The sequence below is a fragment of the Mesocricetus auratus genome, unplaced genomic scaffold (genome assembly GCF_017639785.1).
Source record: "Mesocricetus auratus isolate SY011 unplaced genomic scaffold, BCM_Maur_2.0 Super-Scaffold_100676, whole genome shotgun sequence".
NCBI classification, from domain to species: Eukaryota; Metazoa; Chordata; class Mammalia; order Rodentia; family Cricetidae; genus Mesocricetus; species Mesocricetus auratus.
The window spans coordinates 154,709,532-154,737,009 of NW_024429266.1; the positions used below are offsets into that span (position 1 = coordinate 154,709,532).

Genomic DNA, 27,478 nt, shown 5'->3' on the forward strand with positions numbered 1-27,478 from the left:
AATTGACTGGTCACAAAGAACATCATCTTGTCCTTTAATGTCTCCTGAAATATTTGAGTATTTTATTAAAAGTTTGCATTACTTTCATAAATTTATGTGTTCTTCAAAATGGAGTATTAGAAGTATTCTTATCCAGTACTCCAATGCCAGATGTCTAGCAAAATACATGAACATGCTTCTGCAGCTCGACAAAGATGTGGTTAACCCAAACAGTAAAGGGAATAAGGTCTCTGAGCTCTGACACCTATGTGTGAAAGAGGGTAATAAGGTATGGATTTGTAAGCTTCAAGAAAACGAGATAAACTACCTGGGTACAAAATCCAACAGGCTTTTACATGTGTTATAAAAGCACACTGACAAAAAGTAATGAATATACAGACTGGAAAGAAAACCAATTCCTTTCTATGGAAAGTCAAACAGTAGGTGGGCCTGGGCCCAGGCAAACCAGCTCTTGTATTCTGAGATCCATGGTTACAGGGACAGGAAGAGCACCAGTGTCTAATGACTCCTACCTTCTTCCTCTTTCAGTCTGCAGGACCCATGAGGCGCTGAGATCACCTATCTCAAACTTAAACCTAACTTGTCCACATCATCTTCCCTGAGACATGCAACCCAGCAGTGGCTCTGTAAATGCTCCAATGGTGTTCTGTTGAAGTTGGACATTGAGAACAAGGCTGGCCAGCTCTTCCATTTGGGTCACACTTTACCTCTAACCTCTATGTCAACCTGCATTATGCTCCTTCTGTCACTAGGATAAGTCCTTTGCTTCTCTTGAGCTATATAATTGCAACTTTCCTCAATCTGGCTTGATCCCCTTAAGCTAACATTACAGGGCCCTGGGCCTCTGCTTGGTGTCTTTTGTGTATTTGGTTTTGCTTTTTGTTTCCCTCCTCCTACCCAACTGTAAGCTCTCCCCACCAAGCAGGTATTCTACCTGGTAGAGCTGGTTTTCAATAAATGCGTGCCCAACAAACCGTGTTTGGGAAACAGCCTTGGTTATTATGTGTGCACAAATTAGCAGGCCTTCCATTTTCTCTTTAATTCTATGCTCTTGAGATCAAAGAGAATTTATTCACAGAAACATTACTAGTAGTGTCTGTAGCTGCAGGCTGTGTAGACCGTGCTTAGGCATACTACAAAAACTTTCTAGTCGAAGGTAGGCCATCATATGCTATACTGGAGAACATACTGTATAATGCCAGTTAATCCCATCTGGCTGACCTCTTAAGTGGTCTGGATCCAATCACCACCTAATGTCTGCACTAATAATGAAGTCCTATTACACCCCTCTGGCCCCTCATGATGATCTCAATGCATAGAGACTTGTTAAAATGGCTCTTATTAGGTCATACCAATAATTATGTTGGTAGCTTTTGCTCGTTCCTCCTTGGAGCCCATGATCTGTATTGTAAATGCACCATTTGATTGTACAAAACACTCATGCTGCTGGCATTGACGTATAATCAGAGAATCTGAAAGCCCTTTTCTTCTTGTGGTCTACCCAACTGCCACTTTTCCTCAACCTGGCTAGACCCCTCTCAGACACTCTTTCAGGGCTCTGGGTATCTTTTGTGCATTTGGTTTGTCTTCCCCTTCCACAAACTCTAAACTCTCCCACCAAGCAGGTGTATCTAACTCCACCTATCAACCCACCTTCAAGTTAAGCGCTGAGACCGATTCTCTGTCCCCAAACTCAGTGTTTTGGTTACACATTTCAAGATGAGAAGTTCATCACACCTGTCCCTGGTCCATATGCATGACTTGTGGGTCTAGTAATTCAAAAGCACTAACTGCTGGCAGTGTCACTTACTGAGGACTCTTCTGAGCTCCTTGCCCTGACAGAGCTGACCAACTACTTGAGGTATGCCCTTTTAGAGGTAGGGAGGGATTAAGGAGACTCCTGGCCAGGTAGCACACCCCTAGGAAGCGACTCAAGCCTTGGCTCTGATGACTTTGCTGTTACTTGGTGCCTGTGCTACAGCACACTGCTCAACTTTTCACGTGCACACAAATTAGCAGAGTGCACAGTCTGATGCTGGAGGTCTGGAGTGGGGTCTGATGGTTTACACTCCTAGTACCCCCCTACAGTAATCATGAGGCAGCAATAGCAGGGCACTTTTCAATAACAAAGACACAACTCCCTTTTCCTCCGTGCATCGATTTTTCAGTAGTTGCAATCACAGGCCCTCAAGAGTGATTACTTGACCCTGATCCATTTGAGACCACATGGAGACGAACAAGATACCAATCCAGAAGCAATAGTGGTTATGGAATGCATACACACTTCCATGTATTTTTACAGTAAAAATGAATTAAAAAGATCTTTCACAAAAGAAACTTAAAAAATACAAGTAGGCTATTGAGTCTTCCCCCCTCCCCCCATGAACATCCTTTCAGGCATCAATTGGATAGTGGAGGGAAATGGTCCTAAGTGGTTTGGTTTAATAATACAAAATACTCATCCATCATACCTCATCAGCACTCTTACATGAAGTGGGAGGGTAGGGAGAGGAAGCTCACAAGATTCAGTTTCCAATAAATGTTACACCAGATTGAAGAGAATTCTACTTTTCTGCTTAGTATATAGTTCTCTGTACTTTGAAAGTGCAATACTTTCAGACCAATTTGGACGTACAGAATTAAGATTAAACTGCTACAGCAAAGTTTCTCAGAAACTGAGCCAGGCTCAGGGGGGTAGCACTAACTTTAAATGCTGAACACCATTTCTTACAATGAGACAGACACCTTGATGTTAACTTCAGGATGCAATCCAAAAAACCATTCATGACTCTTTTACTTGTTCAAAACCCACAGACTGTGATCAAGAGAATGAACTAGTCACATCATGGACTGTGCTAGAAGTAGTGAGAAAAATCCTAGCAGCAGAACCTCCAGTGTAATGCTCCAAGTTTGCTCTCAGGAAATAAATATTGCCATTCAGCTTTAGTACTGCAGTCAGTGCATGCTTTGTAGGGAGAACTCTGATAATAAAAGTAGCAATCACAGACTCCCCACCCCACTTAGCTACAGAATGTACGTTGTGTTTGATTCAGGAAAAGAACTTTGATTACGTCCACATTAACTATAGCTACTCCGTGTAATGTCACGTATAAACCCCAAGTCAAATAAAGCTATGAACAATGTAATATTTATATGTGCATAGTGTTTTATAAAAAGATTGGCCCCCACACTGCTTTTCATCAACACAGAAAGAGCATTAAGCAAGAAATGAGTGAAGAACAGAATGCAAATGAATGCTTGATTATTCATGAGCAGGCTCTCCATAGAGAAATGATAGCGCCAACTAAAGCTTTAGTGATTACGTATATAGTCTCCCACTTTAAAACTTTACATACCTGATTTACTTTACATTAAAGTATATTCCCAAGAAGCAATCTGTTCATATTCAGAAATATAAACACATACCACATTCCTCACAGCTAGACTTTTGTCATAGATTCTCTTTTATACAAAAAAAAAAGGCAACAGTTGTTTTATTTTTTTTCCAACAGGCTCTATTAATTACAATTTTAAACTCTACATACAATGATTGGCTGGTTTTCTTTTTTATTTTTATTTTTTGTCTTTTTTTTCTCCCCTCCCCTAATACAGTACCATGGGAACAACAGTGATTGACTTGCAAAGTTTTTGTGTCTGAATGGAAAATGCAAAACAGTACTACAGAAATACAAATGCACTGTCAGCAGCGGTTTGCTGTAGTGGCCCGACAGATACAAGCAAACACTTTGGCTCAGCTAGGCAGTAATCCACTTAAACCACATCTCAGGGCTACAGCTCACCCAAACACACCTTCTGAGGGTTCAGAAAATGGGTCTATTTTAGAAAGAAAAACCATTACATTTTACTTTGCTGTTCTCAGATACAAAGAACAGGGTCATGGGGACAGAGCTTTCTCAGGTCAAGAACCATGGGTGTTACCACTTCCTTCCTTGCCTTTCAATCCAATCTGTATGACTTGGATTATGGTTTCAAAGTGCATAATCAGCTATTCAGGAATAAGCAGCCCCGATGCTTTTTAAAGATCACAAGAGAGGTTTCCTCTACCAAAGTTCACTCCTCTGCTCCCTCTGGAGAAGGCAACCATGGGCTTATACTAAACAGTGAGGGAGGGCATTCTGTCCACACTGGAGACATTTACATCTCCCTCATCCCAGAGGCATAAGGTCCTACATTCTACCTGCTCAGCTTCATATTGGACCAGACAACCCAGAAGCAGCCTGTCTGTTCCTCCTAGAGGCTGGCCAGATGTGATGGGCACTGCCATAAGTGAGATGTGTTCCGTGGTGGAGTTGATGAAACTGACCATCTGAGCTAAGGCTGTATTTGGTTAATGGCAGCCAACTTTCTTGTTTCTGCACCTTCCTGGGCCAGGGAGGGCACAAACCGTACTCTGAACCAACTATTAATTCAAGATCATAAAGTTTCTTAGCGCTGTGCGCTGTGTCATAAATATCCTTCATTTGCAGTAGTATTCTTGTCACACAGTTTGGCCACCCTAATCCATCCTAAAAGGTCCTCAGTTTGTACAAATAGAAGTTTGCTTTCTTGTGTTCTGTTTTTCTGAAAAACAGGGGTTTACAGTACATCACTTCTAACAGTTTACACTGAGTTAAATTTCAATGCGTTTACTTAGAGGGCATGAGCAACAGCCCCATTTATCTGGAAGAGAAAGAGCTTGCCCTAAAGAGGGAACAATTCTCAACAATTCTATAGCTTGCGAAGAAACAAAATGTAGATCCCTTTGGGCCATTATTTTGGCAAATAATTTTCAAAAAAAGTATGCATTTAAAAATACTTTCTTTAATATTATACATCAGGCACAAGACTTTTCATATATATTTTTCTCATAAGATTTCAAATGCATAAAATGTCCATTACTATTCATAGGTCTGTCAGGTGTAGATGCTTTCTCAGGTAAGAAACTAAATTATTCCATGTTTGCGACCTTCCTCTTAGAACCTTTGACACGGTAAAGGTTGCAATGCGACTCGGAATCTCAGATGCTGAGGTCAGTGCTACATTCTTTGTAAGGCCGCCTTCTCTGCTCCAGGGGGTTTCTGGGGCTTCTCCCGGCTTCAGGCTTCAGACCAGCCTCCTCCTTTTCTCGGTGGCCAACCTTGTCGTCCCGGTTTCTTTTGTCCAGAGACCGCTCTCGCCTGCGTTCCGGGGACCTGGCTCTCCTCCTGTCGGTGGACTTGGCTCTCCTCTCAGGCGAGCCCCCTCTTCTGCGCTCTGGGGACCGCCTCTGATCCAGGAGTCTTTCCAAGGACCTCCGGCGGCGGCTGGGGGAGCTGTCTCTTCTCCGGGTGGGTGACCGCTCTCTCTTCCTCTCTGGGGACATCTCCCTTCTCTTCTCGTGCTTCTCCCTCCTTTCCAAAGTGTTGTCGGCACTGCGGGTGCCTTCCCTGCGCTTCTCGGGAGACCTCTTCTTGGGGCCATTGGTGGCTGTCCGCTCCGGCTGGGCCTCTCTCCAAGCATCGGGTGGCCGGTCTTTGGGCCGGCATGCCCCACTGTCGGATTTTCTAGAAGTTCCATTCCAGGTGTGGTGTTCATTGGGTTGTTTGCTGTGCTCCCTGTTGCCTTTTGGATCCTTCACGTGTGCCCGCTTTTCCCCATGTTGTAATGATTTGTGAAGATCGGGTGGGTAACTGGACTCCAAGGCTAGATGCGTTCTGCGGTCAGGCGGTCCGGGCCTCACTTCCGGAACACCTTGTGCACCGGTGGAGGGTCCGTTCCGGTCGCTGCTGGGGTCTGCCAGGAAGAGAAATAGAATAACAGTTTAACATGAAGGTCCTGTGGCTCCTGGCCCCGGTTCCCTCCCACACTTGACTCATTAGTCACAACAAACAAACAACTGTTAAAGCAGATTCCAAGCCAATTGAATCTTGGTTAATTTACGTATTACTGCAACTAGTAAGGATTAAAAACTAGCACTATGGCTTTCAACATCTAGCTGACTATTCCCCATACCCCGAAGACAGGCCATTATAACGGAAGGCTCTGTCTAGAGGTCTGAGAACTATGGCAGCCTGACCCACACTTACTCTTTCTTGGCCACCCATCAACCCATTTCTGGCCTCCACCTTTCTTATGTTTCCCCCCAATACCATTTTATTGGTGAATACTTGTTCTGCTTAAAATTAATCTCGGACACTGACCTGGATGGGCACAAGGAAAGTTTTCTGGGGGTTAGAAATAGTCGTTGACGTATCTGGGTGGTAATCATACAAAAAACATACTTCTACTTTTAAAAAGTGATTCAGGGTATTGGGCAAAGTGGGTTATCTAGGGCAGATGTTAACTGTCAAATCTGGTATCTGCTTGCGGGTCCATTAAACTACTTCTTTTACATTTAATTGTTTTGTCTGCTTTCAAGTAAATTAAAAAAAAAAAAAGGAACTGTACTTAAAAAAAAAGCTTTCTGCCAGACAAAAGTGAGAGGGATAGGTTATTAGGTGCTTGAAATGGGTTGGGTTTACAAAATCTCTACATTTAAAAGCACCTTTCTTTATGATGTAAAAAGCAACCATAATGATATGCAAGAGCCATGGAGCTATTGGACGCTCCTTAGCTCACTTAGGCATCTACCGATCTAAAGGCTGGACAACCCACGACAAGTCCCATTCATCATTAAACTATCTGAACTGACACTACAGCCATTTAAGGCAGCATCTTGAATTTATGAGAGCCTTTGCAAAGTGGGATGTTTTGTTGCAATGATAAAACCATCAAGTTTTAGGTGCCCGAGCTGCTGAGATGCAACATGGGGTACGGGGCTTTGACAACACCTTCCATGAGACAGCCAGGACAGCAGGAACCAAACGGTCTGTCTCATGAAGGATCTCTCCAAACCCAGGATGAGCTCAGCAGAGGGAGAGCTAGAGCCTAGAGCATGAGTCCTCACAGTCTTGGTTCTTTTTACTGGGGAGGAGGTCTGCTATCACTTATTTTGGGTCAGCAATCCCTCTTTAACTTGATCACTGTGGTGCAAAAACATTTTTTAAAAATAGTTGTGCTATAAGCCAATAAGACTTTATTTACAAAACCGGCTATAACCAGGATTTGGTTCACAGGCTGGAGTTTGCTGAGAGACACCTCAACCAGGAAATCTCCTCTTCCTGTGCAGCAAAGCCTTACCCACCAGGGAAGAGCTCTAACATGAGCTTCATTCTCTCTAAATGCTAATAGTGCTACAGGGACAAAGACAAAGGCATTCCACACTTGGGGATGAGAAGCACTTAGACAGTTGTCAATCTAACCTACGGTCTTTCTCTATTCTTAAGACAAGGGAGAGCAACACTTCAACAGGGTCAGCCATGTACTTACAATTCAAAGAACGCAGGGTGCTCAGAATGAATTGCCAAACATATCAAAATAGAGCTAAGCAGAAGCAATGAGGAAATTAGGCCACAGCACAGAAACACCTAGTATTGATTGAGCTACAAACCGTAGTTTGATTATGGCCCATAAGGTAGAAGCAAGCCTCCCCGAGCTTTTCATTTCTCATACATGCAGCGATATTAGGAGGTATCATCGCTGTAGGAGGGAGGACCCAGCACCAAGAACAGTCAGAGAGAAGGAGAAAGAGAGAAAGAGAAAAAGTTGAACATTTAGATTCCCTATAACAAGAAAGAAAGAAAAAAAATCTTCATTTGTTAACACAGGGCAAAGAGAGTTTATTTGTCCAGTCAGTCTAAGGCAACACCCAAGGCTGCAGAGACCGCAATTGGAACAATGACGATTTTAGATAGCTGTTAGATGACCAGATGATGATGCATCCTTTGTTTTTTTTTGTTTGTTTGTTTTGTTTTGTGAATTTTTTTCAAACAACTGGAACAATGACAGGCTGGCATAGGAGAGCATTAACAATAAACAACAAAAGAACAAAGTCCCCTCCCACCCTCCCCACCCCCAATACCGCGGCAGTTAAATTAAGTACAAAAAACTCATTACAAAAATAGCCTCACAGAGAAGCAGGTTCCAGTCAAGTCAGAAAAATATTGGAACTTAACATATTATAACCCATTTGTAACTCTAATCAATAGAATTAGAGAGATTTAGTCCAAATGACGCATGGAAACATTACAGTAGCACAACCCTGGCATGTTCAACCCTTTGTGGAAAACCATGTATTTCAATGATCTTTATTTTTAGCCCAAAGAACATTTGTTAGTGTTGGATTTTCATCCTCAGTGCAACAGACATAGGTTTGGAGAAGATACACAGGTTACTGACGATGACTCTCAAATGAGATATCACATCCAACAGAAGCATAGGGAAGACAGAAAAAGGGAGACATGTTACACAGTTTCAGTGGTATCAATAAACCTAATGGTCAGAAGTTAAGCACAGTGTGCAGCCATGGCACCGGATGTCGTCATTAGGGTTCCCTCTGATTGGACACCCACCTCCCCCTTACCTCAGACCCCTCGTATTGTGCACCTGTACCAATGTCCAACACCTGGGAAGGCTGCCCTGCAAAGGAGCCACTCTCCTCCTTGAACTATATCTGAAATTGAGCTTCTCATTGAGCCCAAATGTATCTGGGAATTGTGCAGAAAGACCTTCAGAAAAGAGGGTGATAAGAGATAAATCCCGAATAAAGGGGACCAATGTATATGGGGATCTTTCAATCACAGTTTCTATAGAAACCTTTGTAGACCTTTGGTTGGGAAAAAAGCCCTACATCTAGGGCATAGCTTCCTTTTTTTAAATTTTTTAAAATTTTAAACATGAATCTCAAATAAATAGGACATAATTATCACAATATACACTATTTTGCCATCAGAACACTAAGCTAGGTAAAGAGCATTGCTGTCTACTCAAACTATGATTAAGATACGACAGAGGAACTCTACGTATCACCTGGCTTTCCTCATAGGAAAGGTATAGTAACAAGTTTCCCTCATGATGGGCACTGGGAATCTATTTCATCCTTCATCATTTAAAAACATATGGCTAATAGATCAACATTTGTTTGTTGTTGTTTGTTTGATAGTGTGGGCTCAGGTGGTCTGGCTTGGGGTAAAAGACCAGTTGAGAGGGACAGAGAACTGTTGTATACAGAGTCTAAACAAAGTGAGCAAACCCCCCAATATCTCAGAATTTCACACCTCTGCAGTAAAGTGACAACAAAAAACAAAACAAAAAAACAAAACAGAGCAAAACAAACAAAGAAACAAACCCAACTAGATATTGTGCCTCAACACCAGTCAGGCAACCTGCTTCCTTAAAGGACTGTGTAGTCATTTGTGCTAACAATTGGATCTGAGAAACAGTTTGGCACAGTTCAGCAAACATTCCTTCGCTCTTGGTCGGACTAGACAGAATGTTCTCTCTGATTATCAGAAAGGGGGCTATCAAGATCTTGTCTTAGGCCATGCCCCAGTCCATGTAAGCAAGCAAAGGATGAAATGTGTAGAGGTTTCAGAACAAGCGAGGCAAATAACCACATGGTGCAAGAGGCTGGTAAGACACTGGTGAATAGGGAAACAAAAAGACTTTCCTGCTGCCGTTCTGGAGACAAACTCATGGAGTCATGCCAGGGAAGGAAGGGATGTTTTCATAGTTTGACCCACCATATTCTGGGACTGAGCCGTCTCCCCGCCTCAGAAACAGACGAACTCTGCGGCCACCATTCTTTATCAGTTCTATGGCCCGAGAATGTTTCATGTTTTTGGTGGTCTCACCATTGATCTCTAGAATTTCATCACCAATCTGTCAAAGCAAGAGACAAAGTGAAATGGTCACACCGGCTTTTCCTAGGCTATGAAAGTCTTTCTGACTCAAAATTCTTATGGCAATTAGATTCTAATGATGGAAAGGCAGTTATTAGGAACACTATATAAGTGGCATATTACATCATGTTCAGTGCTAGCTGAAGCAAAAGAGCTGTAAGGAGAATATGAGCTACTAAGGAGGACAGAGCAGCATGGATCTCTGCTCCATGCAGGGACACTTGTGTGCAATTTCCTTTACACTGGATGTGGGTTAGAACTGGTGGTTGTTTCGAATCAAATGAGTATGTATGGTAAACGTGATAGGATATAAGGTCAAAGAGTTACAATAACTGTCTTCTGTCTTTCTTGTCCTTATTTGTTCTCTCATTCGCTTTCTCTGATGTTATGGGGTTCCACTGTGGTGAATGTGTTCCCTAAAGATCCTGTGACAGTCAGTGATGCTACTGATCAATGGTAGAATGAAAGGAAGTTGGGTGACTGAGGGTGTGTCCTTGAAAGGGATGCAGGGACCCTGGCCTCTTCCTCTTACTTTTTCCTATTTCCTGGGAGGTAAGGAGTTTTGCTATGTCACCTCACTATAACGCTTCACCTTCCAAAAAAGCCCCAAACAGGAACCTCTGAAATTGTGAGGCAAAATATGCTTTTCTTAATTTTAGGCTTATTTCTGTAGGCATTTGGATCTGAAATCTAATATATCACTCTATGTAGTTCCATGATAAGAAAGTAAGACAAAAGCTGGGTGTGGTGGTGCACACCTTTGATCTCAGCACTTGGGAGTCAGAGGAAGATATATCTCTGTGAATTTGAGGACAGCCTGGTCTACAAAGTGATTTCCCGGACAGCCAGGGCTACAAAGACAAACCCTGCCTCAAAAAAACAAAACAAACAACCAAAACCAAAACCCCCCAAAACAACAACAGCCCATCAGTAAAGAAGGTGAGAGATCTCCAGCCACAAGCTGACAGGCACCAAAACCTGGCCACAACCATATCAGTGGACTCAGAGGAAAAACCTTCCACAGGAGTCTTGGGAGACCACACACCCTCCTAGGCACTGTGCAAAAATAGAATGAACAAAACAGGGCAGAATCGCAATCACACACAGCTTACATTCTGGAAGGAAGAAAAGGCAAAGTACTGGCTTTGGGATCCATGCCATGAGCTTGTCAAGTAATCCTATGGCTCTTCAGTCTCCCGCAGCTCAGCTCTCCAACTTCAGAGGGGATGAAAACAACCTCATGCTACAAAGCTCAAGGAACCATGGGATAAATCTGTCCTAGGAGCTCTGCACAGCTGGGTAGTGATACTATTTCATGCTATTAGGAACTGTTTCTTCCAAATAGCCATCATTTTTCACTGTTTAATTCTGGAAACTATGCTTCCTCAATTAAGACAAGGCTCGGTTTGGGGCCAATGAGATTGATCAGTAGGCAAAGGCACTTGCCACAAAGTCTAACGAACTGAATTTGATCCCTGGGACCCACATTGAGGAAGGAGAGAATTGACCCCAAAAGTCTCCACATGTGTGCCTATGGATACGTATATATGATATATACACATGAAGCAGAATAATATATAAAAATAGAAACCACAAACAAAAAGCCAAAGCACTTTGGTTTGAAAATGGAAAAACATAGTAATGAGTTCCTCACTCTTGCTCTGTGTGTGTGTGTGTGTGTGTGTGTGTGTGTGTGTGTGTGTGTGTGTGTGTGTGTCTTTCTGCTCAGGCAGCTCACTTTTCTCCCTTTCCTGATGATCTCTTATTTGCTGCAGTGGCTCCCTATGTGTTTCAAGTTATGTAACTTATTTAAATGTGATGACTTACTTCTTCTCCATCATATAATCCACACAGACAGTACCAAACATTGAACAGCTAAAGAGAACAGAGAGCCCTGGGTATGTGTCTTCAAATTGTCAGGCTAGGTATGCTGAACCTGTGACATGAGGGATGGATATAAATGTAGCCCAACACAAAACTCTTTTTTTTTTTTTTTTTTTGGTCTTATGAGACAGGGTTTCTCTGTAGTGTTTTGGAGGCTGTCGGTCCAGCCTGGCCTCGAACTCACAGAGATCTGCCTGTCTCTGCCTCCCGAGTGCTGGGATTAAAGGCGTGCGCCACCACCGCCCGGCCAACCCAAAACTCTTACTCAAAACTTTGTGAGATTTATTGTTGACAGTTGTTTTTTTTTTGTAAACTTTGTAGATGATAATGATGTTTCACAATTTCAAAAGGTTTGATACCACTATAGCAACTCCCAGTGACAATGCCATGGATCTGATGGCCCCATGCTGGGGTTCAGTGTTGACTAGGAATCTCTGAGGCTAAGGGAAGGCAGCTGGTAACCATCTAGAGAATGAATGAGCTCTCGGCTCAGAATCTATAGGGCTACTTGCATTTCCCACCTGCTTTGCATTCTGCACTGTCCAGTTTCTTGTGGTAGAACGTGCCTACCATAAGAGATTACACACAAGAACAATGGGACAGGCATCAGAATGTACCCACTTTAAGTATGTTTAGGAAGAAATGACAGGAGCCATACATTCAGTGTCCTGAAAGCTATGGGAATGTCAAGAAGTGACCACAGATGACGATGTACAACCACTCTGGACCCCTCTCTACTTACCCTCATCTTTCCACATCTTTCTGCAGGACCATCCTCTGCTAAGCGCAGCACATAGAGGTCCATATTATACTCTCGCCCTCCTCGGAGACTAAAGCCAAATCCCTTGGCTCCTCTTTCCAGTTCCACAGTGTAAAAATCTTGTTCCTATTTGAAGAAATTGAATGCAATCATTCTGGGGGGATTCAAATCCACATCCATTTCTCTTAGTGACTTGCAAAAAGGCACAGACTCTATCTGCAACTCCTACTTCAGTGACTCTTGTTTATTAATCATCTCTATTAATCGTCATTCATCTGAGGAGTTAGGACTTCCGGAATCTATAAACATTTACGAGCATGCCTATCTGCATGCATACATTTACAACACCCAGTCGGTAAGACTGCAGTTGACATTTGAGGCAGGAAAATTCTTCATTGCATCAGACAACCACTGGCTGCTGTGTTTCTAGATGTCCTATATCTGGTAAATGCTATTAGTGCCCTAAGTTAGCCTTTATAAATGAGGGCCCAGTTTCCATTCTGCTTGGAGAAGAAGGCCAGCAGAAACATTTACCTTAGGATCACCCATGTTCCTCAAATTTGCATCACTGGCTGTCACTTGTGCATTTCCAACCTGAGGACAAGACTTGCACTCTAGGGGTCTTATCTGAAATTCACTAGCTAGAGTAATATCTTATATAAAAAGACACTTTCTTGGCAGTAACAGGCTTTGAAAACCATGAGAAGTGAGACACTAGCTGCCTTGTTTCTCTGATCACTGAGTCTTATGACAGCCTTTCTTTCTTCTCCCTCAGAAAAGAGTACCTAGGAATATTTTTCAAAGGCAGTAAAAATAAAATGTCATTTTCTAGCCAATCAAATTTGAGCACACATCTGGTTAAAACACCCCACAAAAAGGTTGTTTATATTCTTTTTTTGGTTGTTTATTTTCAAATAAGGGTTCCTTTAGGATTTTTCCATAAAAATAGCTTCAGGAAGTTGGAGGGAAATGAAGAAGGTGTACAGATAAGGAGATGCAGCCCTCACCTGTGCAGCCTGCGGCCCTTTGAACTCAAACTGAGAATCTTGCTTTGGTTTGGTGGTATTCCTGCCAAAATGAGAGACACAAATATAACAGCAACCCAAGGGGAAAATAAGAAAGAAAAATCAAAGGCGTGTGTACATTAGGTGGCAGCTACTTTATCCCTTCAACAATGCTGATGACAACAACAGCAACAGGAACAACAGAGAACCCAAGCCACATCTGACCTTGTTTCCTGGGTCCCTTGCTGAGAAGGGGCATGAGTAGTGGTGATGGTGGCGATCTTTTCAGCATTGGTCAACAGTGTGGCATTTGAGGACTCTGTAAGGCAGAGCATAAAGACATGAAGGTCTTAGAGAAGACATCAACCAACTGGGAGGGATGCAGAAATCCTGGCTCGAGATGAAAAAGTGACCTCTCTGTCTATATTTCAAATAGTTGACTGACATTTCCAAACCATCAGGTGGCCAATGAACCTTTCTGAAGACCATGTATATCCCATGACTCTCCTCCCTACCAGAAATTTCCCCACAAATATAATGTAGTTTACACAGATGTATCACTCATGTCCTGCCACTGAAAGGTGGCATGCACCATCACAGCTCTATACCACATTGCAGTTCAGGAATTTTACAGGGTGATGATAAATAACTCTGCTAACATTTCTTGCAATTTATCAGCTATATTTGGTTGAGTCTATTTGATTTCCTCATCTGAACACTAGCAATCAGAAATGCTGTACCATCTTGTTAAATACATATATCTACTTTCTTTGCCATTGCTTTTAATGAAGCCCAACAGAAAAGATGGGACTTGACAAATTTCACTTAGTATCTCTTTGAAAGATTAATTTCAAGACTTGCATTAGAATAACCAGTGTTTATAAATAAATCATATAAATTATGAGGCCACTTTAATGTAATGAACACAATTATATTCATATGCAAATTGACTTTCTTCTCCACTAATCAAATTCAAAAGCAACTTCATTAATCTCTAGAAGTTTAGAGGCTCAGAACCTGAAAATACTCATGAGTACAACCATGTTCTGCACACCAACATGCATGTAAAATATAATCACTTGTTATTATGGCTAGTCATTCTACATTTATTCATCATTAACTAATCTCTAATCATTTCTCTATTTAGATCAAGCTGGGTAGTAGCTACCCACAAGCAAGTCCTACTTTCAGTATTTATTTTTAAATTGATGCTGAAATAGTGTGTATTTTTTAGTCAGGAAAATACTAACAGTGGTTGTGAAGTTTTAGTATTAGCCTCTACATGGCCATTTAGTTCATGGAGCACCTTGGAAACTCAAAGTTCCCACAAGGCCTATGATTGACAGGAAGCAGTTTAGCATTTGCTGAATACAAATATCTATTTACCATGTACAATAGGTTTCTATGGGTAAATACTTTAGGTATTCTAAGCCTAGAAACCCGGACCATATCTTTCTCCACTACATTCTGGGAACAAGACAGCCCACTTATGCTAACTGCTTGTGGTCTGTCTTCTGTTCTCATTCCTTTATCATGCAATCAGCTGGTATCTAACTTCCTAGTGCTTTATTTTTCATTATATGGTACATATGAGTTTTGAGATTTCACACCCATATTCAAACCACTGCTTCCCCCTCACTAGGTATGAGCCTTATTTGTCTTATACGGTAAAAGGAGATCGATTCCTTCTTGTGAATGAAAGGGTAGAAAGGGTTTAGTAGAGTGCCTTACACGTATACAGTGAGTGAGTGCCCAGTGTGTATCTTTCCTTTGGGCCTCGCTACTAGTGAGGACATTTTATTAGTTTCTCTGGGAGATGATTAAAGTTATTTACGTTCTCTGCAAAATGACAAAGTTGAATCTGTTTTTGTTTTTCTTCAGTTCCTAGTTTAGCCCCTAAAACTTAATACTCTTATTATTACAAAGTGTAACTGGATCCAGAGAACTGCTTCTGTATCCTAGTCATGTTTCAGGATGGCATTCCTCATAATCTGTTCTTATCAAATGTTTCTGTAGCTATCAGGGAAAGAGTATGGCCAATTGGGAAGTGATATGTGAAACAAAGGGGAATGTGTCTTGGAGCACCTCTTGGGCTGTTGTCTGTCTGGTATGGATACCATGTGCCCTCTGCCCTCTGAGTGGGGAGCTGGTGCTCAAGGCACACTGGAGGCACACGGCTCAGTGTTTGCAAGGTCAGACTGCATCCTACACTCTGCAGCTGACTGCATAGGGCTTAGACAAAATGACATAAGTGTTTGCTGCCTCGGTTTCCTCACTTGCACAAGAGGAACAATGGAAGTCTCTAAGGGAATTGTCGCAATGATTGTAAGTAGAAAACAGGATAGTGTTTCACTCATAAATATTAGTCAGAATAATGTGGGGGCATTTATTGTTACTACTCATTACCACCATCATTGTTAACAATTAAGAGCATATTGGTGAGTTTTAATGAATGCTATTAGAAGACTGCACTAGCTCATTATATCACTACCATTCCAGGGCCACTAACCTGGAGAACCAACGTATAAGTCTAACTGGTACTCCATAAAACAATTTCACTGTGCCAGTCCAAGATGCAGGTATGACACAGCCTGTCAGTATGACTCATGGGAATATTTATGACCATGGCCACTGGTCTCTTACCACACTTCATAGTACTCACTATCATTCATTATATAAAGATTCTCCAGGAAATTACAAGGGTGTTTGGGCCATGGTGAAATCATAATTGGGACAAGAGAATGCTTCCTTATAATTAAAGTGATTATAATTGCTGAATGAATTCCTTTAGAATGTTTTCTGCACATACTGAATCATATTGTCAAGCAAATTTTGTATTTCTGTTGTTTTCATGATTTGATGGCATATGATAAATCATGTACTACACATATAAACAGAATGCCATCAATAATTTTCCTTCAATTCTTTGGGTGTTGAAGCTTAACTTTCAACATTTAAAACATATTAATACTTAATAGGCTACTCTGAGTTTGATGAATGTTCCTTATCCCATTGTTTGCCTTACTGTTTAGTTTACAGTATGTAGAGCAAACACTGCACCTTATAGGTCCACTATGATTATCTGTCTATGAAACAAGCAGGTTCAATAAATGTCTCACTTTACAGATGTAGAACTGAGGCATTGAAAGATAAATAACACATTCAAGGTCTTCCAGTTAGTAAGTGGAGATGTTGGAAAGTGAACCCAATGCTTGCCTCACAGTTCATTTTCAAAAATGCACTTCATTTTGCCTGGGAATTATATTTATCAAGAAAATCATACCCAGTTGGTACATTCCCTTCAAATAAACAATACTTTTATTTCACTACATGAATACCAGTAATTCTACTAGTCACCACCAATGATTCCTTGAAATATGACATATTCCTGTCTACAGAATTTTATAAGCTATCTTCAGAGTACCAAAATAGTTTAAATAGGCTTGATTTCCAGTATGCTTTTATAATATCAATAAAATTATGCTTATTTTCGTAAACATTGAAGTCTTCATTTGGAATTAAACCAAGATTACATCTGCCAAATCACTGTCCAACTTTTAAAAATACAGTGATACAGCCCATTCTGAACAATACATCATAGCTCCGGCCCTCTTGTATAAGAGCAAAATGTGCCTTATGTAAGAGAAAAGTACCAAGGGGCCTGTAAAGAAGAGTACACGTTTCCCTGTGGTCTAACAGCAATGGTATGAGGGAGAGTCACACTGCAACGAGCTGACTGAGCATGTCGGTGACAATCTAGACAGTGCCTCTACCCTTTATTAAATGAAGATGGCTATTATTACAGTTTTCAAAGCCACCGCACATCATGAAAAGCAAATCCTAGCTCTTGAGGCACTGTGGAGGGCTAGCCTAAGCCCTTACTCTTGTGACAGGAACTCCTACCTCAGGTTTCAACCTAGCCCCCTGACAAGTGATTACCATGCTAACCTTATTCTCATGCTAATATTTTTATCTTCCCTTATGAAATATATATTGAAAAGCCAAGCAAGTCAACAAAGGATACAATCTTTTTTCATAAATACTTCAACATGCAAACACATGTGTAATAAGTTCTGAAAATGGCATTGGAAAACCTGAATTCTAAGCATATGTGAAAAATTTGGGGGGCTTTCTACCACTCCCCTCCCTCTACCAAGGAAACAACAGAATTTATATTGCCAAGCTCTGTCTTATCTATAAGCAAATACTTTGAATTACAGTGAAATGAAGTATCAGTTACATTTTTAAGCTCATACATGTTTTAATTATCTTGAACCTGATTCTGTATTAGCCAAGCTCAGTCATGTTCTACTCTACCTGAAGAAAGTCTTACTCCCACTTAAACTGTATGGGTGTTTCTATGCAATACAGGTATGGTTTAATTTGGATAATTCGAGCTCAGATTCAGGATGCTCAGCTATCTTCTAGGTCTTTCTGTGCTGTGATGATATGGTTTATCCCTTGCTCACCACCTTAGAAGAGGCCCTTCCTCTGCCCTGGCACCCATCTTGATCGCTAACATATAAAAGGCAGAGAGGTAAAGGGTCTTGTTAGGTACCAGATCTGTGAAAGTAAAGGTGATGTCCTGGCTCAGCGGTTCTCAATCTGTGGGTCATGACCCCTTGTAGGTTGAACGACCCTTTCCCAGGGGTCACTTAAGACCATCAGAAAGCACAGATGTTTACACTATGGTTCATAACAGAGGCAACAGTAAAGTTTTGAAGTAGCAATGAAAAAGTTACATGGTTAGGGGTCACCACAACAGAAGGAACTGTATTAAAGGAAGGTTGAGAACCACTGTCCTAGAAGTTTATTGGACAGCCGAGAAAGGGGTGAGTCAAGTAAGGGAGATTAGAGAAAGAATGAGGCATCTAATAACAGGAACAGAGAACTAGGCAGCAGGAGTTGAATAATGCAGCTAGGGTGGTGACTCATGCCTGTAATAACCAACATTCAGGAGGCTGAGGCAGAAGGATCTCAAGCTAGAGGCATCTTGGGCAACACAGTGAGACCTTGTCTCCAGACAAAAAGAAAAGAAAATAAACAAACTAACCAAGCCAAAGACGTGCATTCAGGTGCTTTTATGCATTGCCCAGATACAAAGTGAGCTTACTGTGCAAGCCTAGGGTCTCTGAGGACAGAGAATGGAATCACTGTGGTTAAGGGCTTCACCCTCTTTGTAGATACCACAAAAACAAACAAACAAACAAACAAAAAACTACCACCACCAACAACAGCAAACTGGTCTTCAGGTTATTTGGTACAGTGAACATTCCAGCAAAACATCCGAAGGAGACCAGGGTTCCCTAACCCGAAGAGGTGCCTGCTTCCCTCCACAAACTTGTCCCACAAACTACACAGAGGAAACAGATCTGGCAGGTTTTCTCCCCACCACTGTCTCCTTTACAGGGCTGCAAAATTCTCTGGGCTCTAACTCCCTTGCCTCAGGCTCCAGTTTCAGACCCTTCAAGGCTTGGACAGCACACGTCCCTCTCCTGCCATGTGTGGCTGCCTTCACCTGGCTCTGGACAGTCACTCAGGTCACTGGTAGGGAGTTTTATTATCACAGCAATGATTTCCTGAAACACCATGGATAAAATCCGCATCCTTCAAGAACCTATTCAGCCTTACAAACAAACAAACAAACACATACTATCTTCTAATCAAAATAGGATCTAGACTGTCTTCTTGAACCTGACATTTAAGTATTAGTTTTTAAAAGGACTTTTAACTGTAGGTTATTAGTAGACATTCCGCTATATATTATATATTTTTTGGTGTTCAGGTTTTCAGAGACTTTATTGTATATCATTCAATCGATTTTTGGTATACACGCTGTAGTATGAGTTGCCTTTCCTGATATGACACTTTAATCATTTTCTTTAAGGAGGTGGTCCCCTGCCTGCTTGCCTTCCTTTTGAGAAATTCTCATTCTCACATCTTGATTGCCTGGGACAGAGTCAGTAAGGGAATTCCCATGCCCAGTTCTTTTTTTTTTTTTAAACATCTCTCCATACTACCCTTTGACTCTCTGAACCATTTTTCATTTCTTTGTCTGGATTCCCTTATCTGTTACACTTGAAATCTAGGCCCTGCCACTTTGTGATCACGTCTGTACATTGCAGCAGCATTCCAGAGAGCCGTGGAATGGCCCCTGCACCCGACGGCAAATTACAAACCATGCATCTAAAGAAGTTGATGCAGGTAATCACTCAAGAAGATACACGTTCTCCTCCATAATTGGCAGAGTGTATTTGGGGGAGAGTTCTCTGTTCTGAGAATACACAATATTTTTTTTTTCAAGACAGGGTTTCTCTATATAGCCTTGGCTGTCCTGGAACTCAATCTGTAGACCAGGCTGGCCTTGAAGTCAGAGATCCTCCTGCCTCTGCCTTCCGAGTACTGGGATTAAAGGCGTGTGCCACCTCTGCCTGGGAAGAGTACACAATTTTTTTGTTTGTTTGTTTTGTTTTTTGAGACAGGGTTTCTCTGTGGCTTTGGAGGCTGTCCTGGAACTAGCTCTTGTAGACCAAGTTGGCCTCAAACTTACAAAGATCTGCTAGGATTAAAGGCGTGCGCCACCAACGCCCAGCACCACAATTTTTAAATATGTGTTTGGTTTGAAATTTACTTTTACTGAAAAGCACCAGCTCTGCCCCTCAACTTCTGGATCCTAAGTATCACTTAGCATTTATCAAGTAGCATATAAAATATTCACTTGAAATAACATGCCTGACTCTCTTGATCTATGTCATAAGTGGTTTTTATCTTGGGAAACACTCATGTTTCAGAAAGTGATTTAATTTATTTTATATATGGAAATAATGGGGAGGGGACTAATTAAATGTTTTGGGATAAGTATTAGTTTCTTACTAACATAAAGCTGGCTTAGAATGAGGCCAATATTCAGGTTTTAAGGGGGCAAGCAACTCATCCATCCTTACCAATATCAGCACATCACCTGCATTTTTGCAAATGTGCACACTGGTATTTTATACTAAGTGACTTCTCACTGTGGGGGCTGCTCTGTGCACTTGTTACTGCCATTTACATAAAAGAACCAAAAGTGTTAGTTTAACTAGTTACGTAAACAAGGATACTTCAAGTTTAATGTACATAATCAGTCAAAAATATAGACATCCAATCTTTCTTTATGAAAAATGATAGACAAAGCAATTAGACTATGACCTAGGAACGGTTCATAAAATCTAAAGTATTAAAATTGTCACTTATTTTGAAAAATAAAATAAGTGTTGGCTCTTCATTGTCACTCGGCAGGTTTTGTGATGTCACATTTCAGTGACTGTTTAAAAAACAAAACCAATAAAAAAGCCAAAATTTCCAATTAGACTATCAGGTCGTTATTACTACCCATAGTAAAGTTTTTCAATAGCTCTGCAAACAAGAAGAGCAAAGGGAAAAATAAACGGAGAAAGTTGAAGATTTTCTGGAATTTTAAAAATCTGCATCAAGATGGTATTACAGAGATATAGGATTAATTAGGTCAGAGAGTGAGAAATGGTTTAGTAACAATGGTTCTGGTTCATTTTACAGGCATGTTCAGTTAGGGATGGATAAGGATGCCTTTTTATCAAAGTCAAACAATTACATAAACACTAATGGGGGAGTGAAGGAGAGAGAAGGGAATGAGAGAGAGGTAACAGTATACTTTACCATCCCCGGGGATGATCCGGAGGGTCACTGTGTTGCCCGCTTCTTTGATTAGGTTGACAATGTCAGAATGGGATTTGTTGGTGATGGAACATCCATTTACTGCCAAGATCCGGTCTCCTACTTTCAGCTTGCCACAGCGGTCAGCAGGGCTCCCCTCAATAATCCGACCTATTTTGTGAGGCATAGCCACACATGCATTGCCTGCTTTGGTATTGCGTTTTAATTTTTGTTTTAAGTTATGTGGGAACATAGTGAAGGGAGGAGAAAAGGGTTGAAAAGGGAAAGAGAAGGTTAAGTGTTAATTAATTAAAGCATTAAGCAAATGTTATTAGAGGAGAGCGCTGTGTTGATGGTCAAAACATTGGCAATACTCAGGGTGTTTAAAAAGCCACAGTCCTGAGACTAGAGTTCAAGGCCACGGTCCTTTTCTAATTTAAAATGATGACAAAATTCCAGCTTCTCTCCTTAAAACAATTAAAATTTGGGGTATTTGGTAACTTGAGTCTGGAGACCCCCAAATAACTTGGTGGCTGTTGGTTTATTTGGGGTTGTAAACCTAAATCCCAGAGCTGGGGTAGATGCTTTTACCCACTCTGTGTTCCTGTCAGATTTTTGCCAATGTTTTGTTCTTTCTCCATTTACAAAAATAATCACTGGACTTCTGGGTAAGATTTAAGAGTCTGCTAGCATCAAAAGTTCAATCTGAAAACACAAAGTAGACCGACACCTTTGCTCTGTCTCTGTGCGGAGATGAAAGCTTTGGAAAACGACAAAATCGTAGGAGGTGAGCCAGGAGAGCACCAGCACCGACACACACTGATCCAAGTGGGGACCTTTGTTCAATCAGCCCAAGCAGGGAGCCCTCAGGGAGGCCCTGGTGGGCTCATTAGCTCTCATTCACGTCCTGCCTCACAAACAAATTCCCTTAAAGGGACCCAGTGAAAATCTAGCACCAGTTCATGCTCAGGACAGCAAACCAAAGCTAGCCTCAAGGCATTCCCCAGTCCTCTCCCTTTAATTATCTCCTCTCTACTCATGGCTTACACACATGCATACAGGATATGAAACAGGGGGAGGGGTCTGCAACTTTGTCTCTTGTGTGCCTGAGGCACCCTATTGGGGGAGTTGTCTTTGGGGAGTGCTTAGGGACAACCAGGTATTTTATAGCAAGTTCCAATGTTTTTATACAGACATTTAGAACTGGCTTTCTCAGAACTATCAAAACAGCTTCATGGTTGAGCCACCTTTTGGAAATAGTATAAAATTAATGGGGGGGGCGTTCTAAAGTCAACTGCGAAGGCTCTGTCACTGTGATTTCTACTGAAGGAAAACTATCTGAAAAAACCCACTTTGATTCCTTTGAATCTGAATGGAGTAGTCGACTGAGTCTGTGTCACTAAGTGGAACTCCAAATTCAATTCACAAAACAAGTGAGCTGTCTGAATCTCTAGGAACCAGGAACAGTGTATCAGACTCAAGATCCTGAGGAAGTGCAGCTCAGCTCCAAGGGCAACTTGCAGGACAAAGGTCTCAAACAGCAGGCATGAAGAAAGGCTCTGCAGAGCTCAGCAGTCTCATGCAAGGTGTTAGGGAAAGTTCAATTTGCTGATTGTGAGAACCATGGGAAAATAATCAGAGATCAAATTGTGAGTGAAAGCATTCAATACTCATCACCCAGCACAGAGCCTGTCCCTGACATACCTGCTTTCTCCTTCTGGAGACTGAAAATGAGAACTATAAGAAAGTTGAGAGCAACAGGGGGTACACTGCAGACTGGGGGAGGGCAATCACTTGCGATTTCTTTCCTGGTTTTTTTTCTTTTTTGTTACTCTTAAAGTCAGCAGAAATGTCTTTGAAAGTCAATTGAAAGCAAAGCAAAATAAAAACAAAATAAAAACTGGTGCTTCGATGTCAGGTCACACATTTTGACAAGCTGTGATGACTTGATCTTTAGAGCTCAGAAGAGCATGTTAGTAATGGGTAGCTGCTACTGCAGTCACACATGTGCAGAACATGCTGACTGTCCCCTTTAGCAAGAAGCAATTCATCAAGACTAACTGGAGACAGAGTGGGTTCTACAGGGTCAGAATGCTAAAGAGATGTAGCCCCTTGTTAATGTAAGCCAGTGAGTAACCTAGACCACTGGCCACGAGGTCCAATGGGGTTAAGCCACTTGAGATAAAATTTGAAGCCCACATAATAACCCCTCCTGTCTCCTATCACCTTCCAATGTGCTTGAGAGATGACAAGGAACTGAAATCAGGAAGTAGGGTGCATATCCATTGTAACAAGAAAGAGACTCTTGGACTCGGCTGGGTTCCTATTCATCCTTATGCATGCACCCAGGAGAAAGTTAATACTTGGAGAAGGTTACAAAACATTATCCATACTTGACTGAAATCCAAGACCTGGATAAGATTCCAAATCAAATGACTCTCAACTCAGAGTTTAGCCAGTTTCTAAAGCAACAATAAAATACCATTTAAAACTTCATCAGTATTGAGGTAGGGATAAAGGACCTGCATGAGGCGGGGGAGTATCACAGGTCATTTTTACTACTTGCACCTCTACTTTTCCTAGGCATTCTTATGAACAAACTGCTGTTTTTAAAATCCTCATGACTTTCTGAGGCCATTGTTAGTACTGATATCATCTATTCAGGAACTTTCTGAAGTCTTTCTCTGGCAAAAAAAAATGTATAATCTGTTACATTACCAAGGGGTTGCTATTCCAATTTGACATACATCTTATGTGTACATAAATTGGATGTGTACATTTAGAAAGCCAAAGCTAAAAAGAGGTTGCAGGGAGACACAACAAAACCTAACAAATGAACTTCATCTCCAGTTAAGACTTTAATTATCTAAAGTGAAAAAACATTAAGGAATTTCATATCCTTAACTGCCGAACCCTCCTGGTAGAAGAAAGACCAGCCTGTCCCTTATAGCACTCACCAAAGGTCGTGCCCGCTTCAGGCCTGCTCACGGAGGACACGATGACAAACCCAAAGCCCTCATTCTCCCCACGTCGAATCTCCACATCATAGGGCTGCAGCACAGTGCTCACCACGCCGCTGCCCCCGCCACCACCACTGCCGATGCCACTGGTGCTGCCGCTGCCAGAGCTCACAGTGTTCAGCGAGTTCTGGCTGCCCTGTGGTGTGCGCTTCTCTTCTGTCAGAGAGGCGGGCTGGTTGCTACTGTGGTGTGATGAAGCTGGAGAGGGCACCTCATTCTCTGCTTTGGGGACTGCAAGAGAGATGTGGGTCTAAACCATTTGATATTCCTGGAAAATAGGCCCAGCCACCACTTCCACCTTCTCCATCTGTAGGGAAACCAAGATGCTAAAGAGGGCATTGTGTCTCAGAGAACTGCAACACAGGTGTGGAAAGCAGTCTTGCTGTGGGAACATTAATATAACAGTTTGTCTCCAGGAAGGCTGACTGCACATCGACACCCAAGGAGGAGTCGTAAATAGCATGTAGGGGACAGTACAACGACACAACTCACAATGCCATGCATCTACAGCAACATCCAGTTACTACCTTTCTCCTATGTAGGAAGGAACTGTGAGCAGACTTTGGTATGAGCTATACCAATGAAGGCTGCCATCCTAGCTTCCTAGGCCCACTCATTCATTGTCTTTCCCTCCTAGGTACATTTTTGTTCAGTGCTGACTTTCTCATTGGGTAGGAGACTGCTAGGGGTTGTACCTTTAAGGTTCACACAGATGGACTCATGAGGACCTCGTGGGAGGTACACATAATTGCTCTCCCCAGCTCCCAGATGTAAATATCTATTCCAATCACAGAGCTAGAGGCATTAGCTTCCTCCCAACTTTAGGCATCCTTGCAGTCTCACTGCCTTGTCAGCTAACAGGTCACAGCATTTTTAGATAGCCCACACCTGAGGTGGACCTGGGTGCATCAAAATCATTTTGTACTATGGTGGATTTGTGGCTATGATTATATTTATTCCACAAAGCTTTTACTTTCATAGATATTTTTAATTGTGGAAAACACAAATTTAATGGCTTAATGGTTCTTACTCAGGGGCATAGGTGTATCCACACTGTTATGTAAATGTCACCACCATCCATTTCTACAATTGTCAGCTTCCCCAAGTGAAACTTTCACCATTAAATAACAACTCTGTTTGCTCCTCTTCCAGCATTTGTCAATGCCCATTCCTCTTGCTGTCTGCGTAGGACTAACTTGCTGAATAGCCCAACACTTAAGTCTTTCAAATAAAACTGAAGCAGCAAAGTAAATTACATCACCTTACTACTTTAAGACAGGGAAATCAAATAGTTTTCAATTTATCTCAAATCCAAAACCAAACCAGCTAACTACCATTGGCTGCATGGAGTAGCATGCTAAGAATGTTTTGGGGGACCAGGAATGAGTTCTAAGGACATAATCTGTTGTGGAGGAGGACTGTTTTCAATTGACTACCATTAGGTTCTTATACTGGAATTTAATAACTTCATTCTGTAATCAATTATATATCACTTAAAATAAGCTACATTAGTTTTTTTTAAAGTGCCAATTAATTTTATCTGGTAGCTATTAATGCTAGAGAGAACTCATAGGCTTCACATCATACTTCTTCAGTAATTCAATTGACACAGCAAGCAGGTAATCTCTTCTTCTGGGTTCTGTTGTCCAGGCTTTGAGTGGAGGCTGCATGCAAAGGTGAACAATAAAGACACGTGCTTTCAAAAAAGAACACACATGTAACGGCTTTCCTAAAGTAGCAGGATCAGATATGGACATACACATTCTCAGCCACAGGCATGTCAGGAAGGGGGTGCTAGCACCTGAAAGCATGTGGAGCAGCGTTCTCCTCGAGTGGAGCCTGAAAGGGTATTTTGAGAACTTCAGAGGAGCCAGAGATGACACAGAACTGGCCAGCTCTCCAGCTTTGTCAGTGAAGCCACAGCAAGGCGCTGTGTCAGGAGGAACAAGCTCATTCTACGGCCCAAACCTAACTTCTGTTCTTTGAATGTGGAGCTGACCTCCTCTCATGCTCCTGCTGGGCCCTTCGATTGAGGATTATCATCCAGTGAACAGAAGGCTCAGCTCTGGTTGGTGAGGGGGGCAAGAGGCGGGGGATATATATTCAACTGGCATTCTTCTGGAAGTCTTTTTTGGAGCATATGCAAACAGCATTTTAAAGTACCTCTGACTGACAGCACTTTTGCAGAGCTGGAGAGAAGCAAACCATCTGGAAATTCTGAGCTTGATCACATTTGCAAACATTTGCTAAAATAGAAGCTCGAGGAGGCAGACATGAGAGCGACAGAGCATGGTCTGAAGGAATGAATGAAAAACATACCAGCAAACACCACTTTACGCCTCACTGTGAGATTGACATGGCCTTGCTTGGCAGCTTGTTGCATAAGCTGGACCACAAGCTGGTGTGATTTTCCAATTACTGGTGTCCCATCCACACAGATTAATTCATCTCCAGACCTCAGGCGGCCGTCTGTGTCAGCAGCACCCAGTGGTACGATGTGACCGATATAAATCTGTCGAGTAATTAGATGATGGATGAAACATTGTCCTGTTGGTTTTACTATCAAGACTGATAGCTTGTACATCTCTAGAAATAATTCAGTTCATTCATTCATATCCACATGCATGCCACAAACAACTATTGAGCACCCACTGTGTATAAGGCATTGTGCCAGGTACTGTAGCAGTTTTTAAGAAGTGGAAAGGATAACTATTTCTTGTACGGCTCTTTAACATAGATATTATCTGTGGTCTGTCAATCATGTAATTTTTCTTTTTCCACTCTGGAGAAACGGGCACTTTAGTTCACTCACTTATAAGATCTTTCCTCCTTTGCTGCCTACCCGAGAACCCCACTTTCATTAAGTCCTGCTAAGTCTATCAATACTGATTTTCTTTAAGGGCCTAGTACTGTCTGCTTACCCATAGGGAATCTCTCTAAATAGCAAATAAGGGGCAAATGAAGCAAACTCTGGCCTGACAGGCCCATTTCCGCTGTCTTTCAGCACTAGAAGATGAAGGAAAGCTTATATTCAAAGGCTTGCTGTTTTGCCACTCACCAAATGTGATTCTGACTATTGGTGTGTGCTCTGTCCTCTCAGTAGACAATACTGCTACCCTTTTCTTTACATGGCATTTAGAGTTTGTTTATAAGGGGTGTGAACAAAAATGGCTAAAAAGATGAAGGGGTTGGGCCTTGTCAGTCCTTGCATTTATACTAGTTCTATGACCTTGGGCCAGTTAAGTAACCTTTTATGGAGTTTTTATTTTGGAATACATTCTGGATAAAGGAGATAATATATGTTAACAGTTTTTAGTATAGCACATCACATATAGTAACTGCTCAATGAATACTAGGTTTTTCCAGAGGCATCAACAGTAG

The 27,478-nt window shown here is 41.8% G+C and overlaps 1 protein-coding gene across 19 annotated transcripts in view; it reads right to left on the reverse strand.

Moving 5' to 3' along the window:
* Window positions 1-2,261: 2,261 nt before the first annotated feature.
* The window catches only part of Magi1 (membrane associated guanylate kinase, WW and PDZ domain containing 1), a 612,472-nt gene continuing 587,255 nt past the window's right edge, over window positions 2,262-27,478 (reverse strand). For 7 of the 19 annotated variants that reach the window (XM_040737555.1, XM_040737552.1, XM_040737549.1 and 4 more), the window contains 8 exons: window positions 26,417-26,609; window positions 24,035-24,328; window positions 21,081-21,284; window positions 13,632-13,725; window positions 13,410-13,470; window positions 12,385-12,528; window positions 9,600-9,738; window positions 2,262-5,772 (listed from right to left, as the gene is read on the reverse strand). In XM_040737555.1, the coding sequence (XP_040593489.1) occupies window positions 5,018-5,772; window positions 9,600-9,738; window positions 12,385-12,528; window positions 13,410-13,470; window positions 13,632-13,725; window positions 21,081-21,284; window positions 24,035-24,328; window positions 26,417-26,609 (1,884 nt within the window). In that variant the 3' untranslated portion in view covers window positions 2,262-5,017. Of the gene's footprint in view, window positions 5,773-7,468; window positions 7,558-9,599; window positions 9,739-12,384; window positions 12,529-13,409; window positions 13,471-13,631; window positions 13,726-21,080; window positions 21,285-24,034; window positions 24,329-26,416; window positions 26,610-27,478 lie in introns of all 19 variants that reach the window. The other 12 variants (XM_040737556.1, XM_040737565.1, XM_040737558.1 and 9 more) reach the window with 6 other exon arrangements.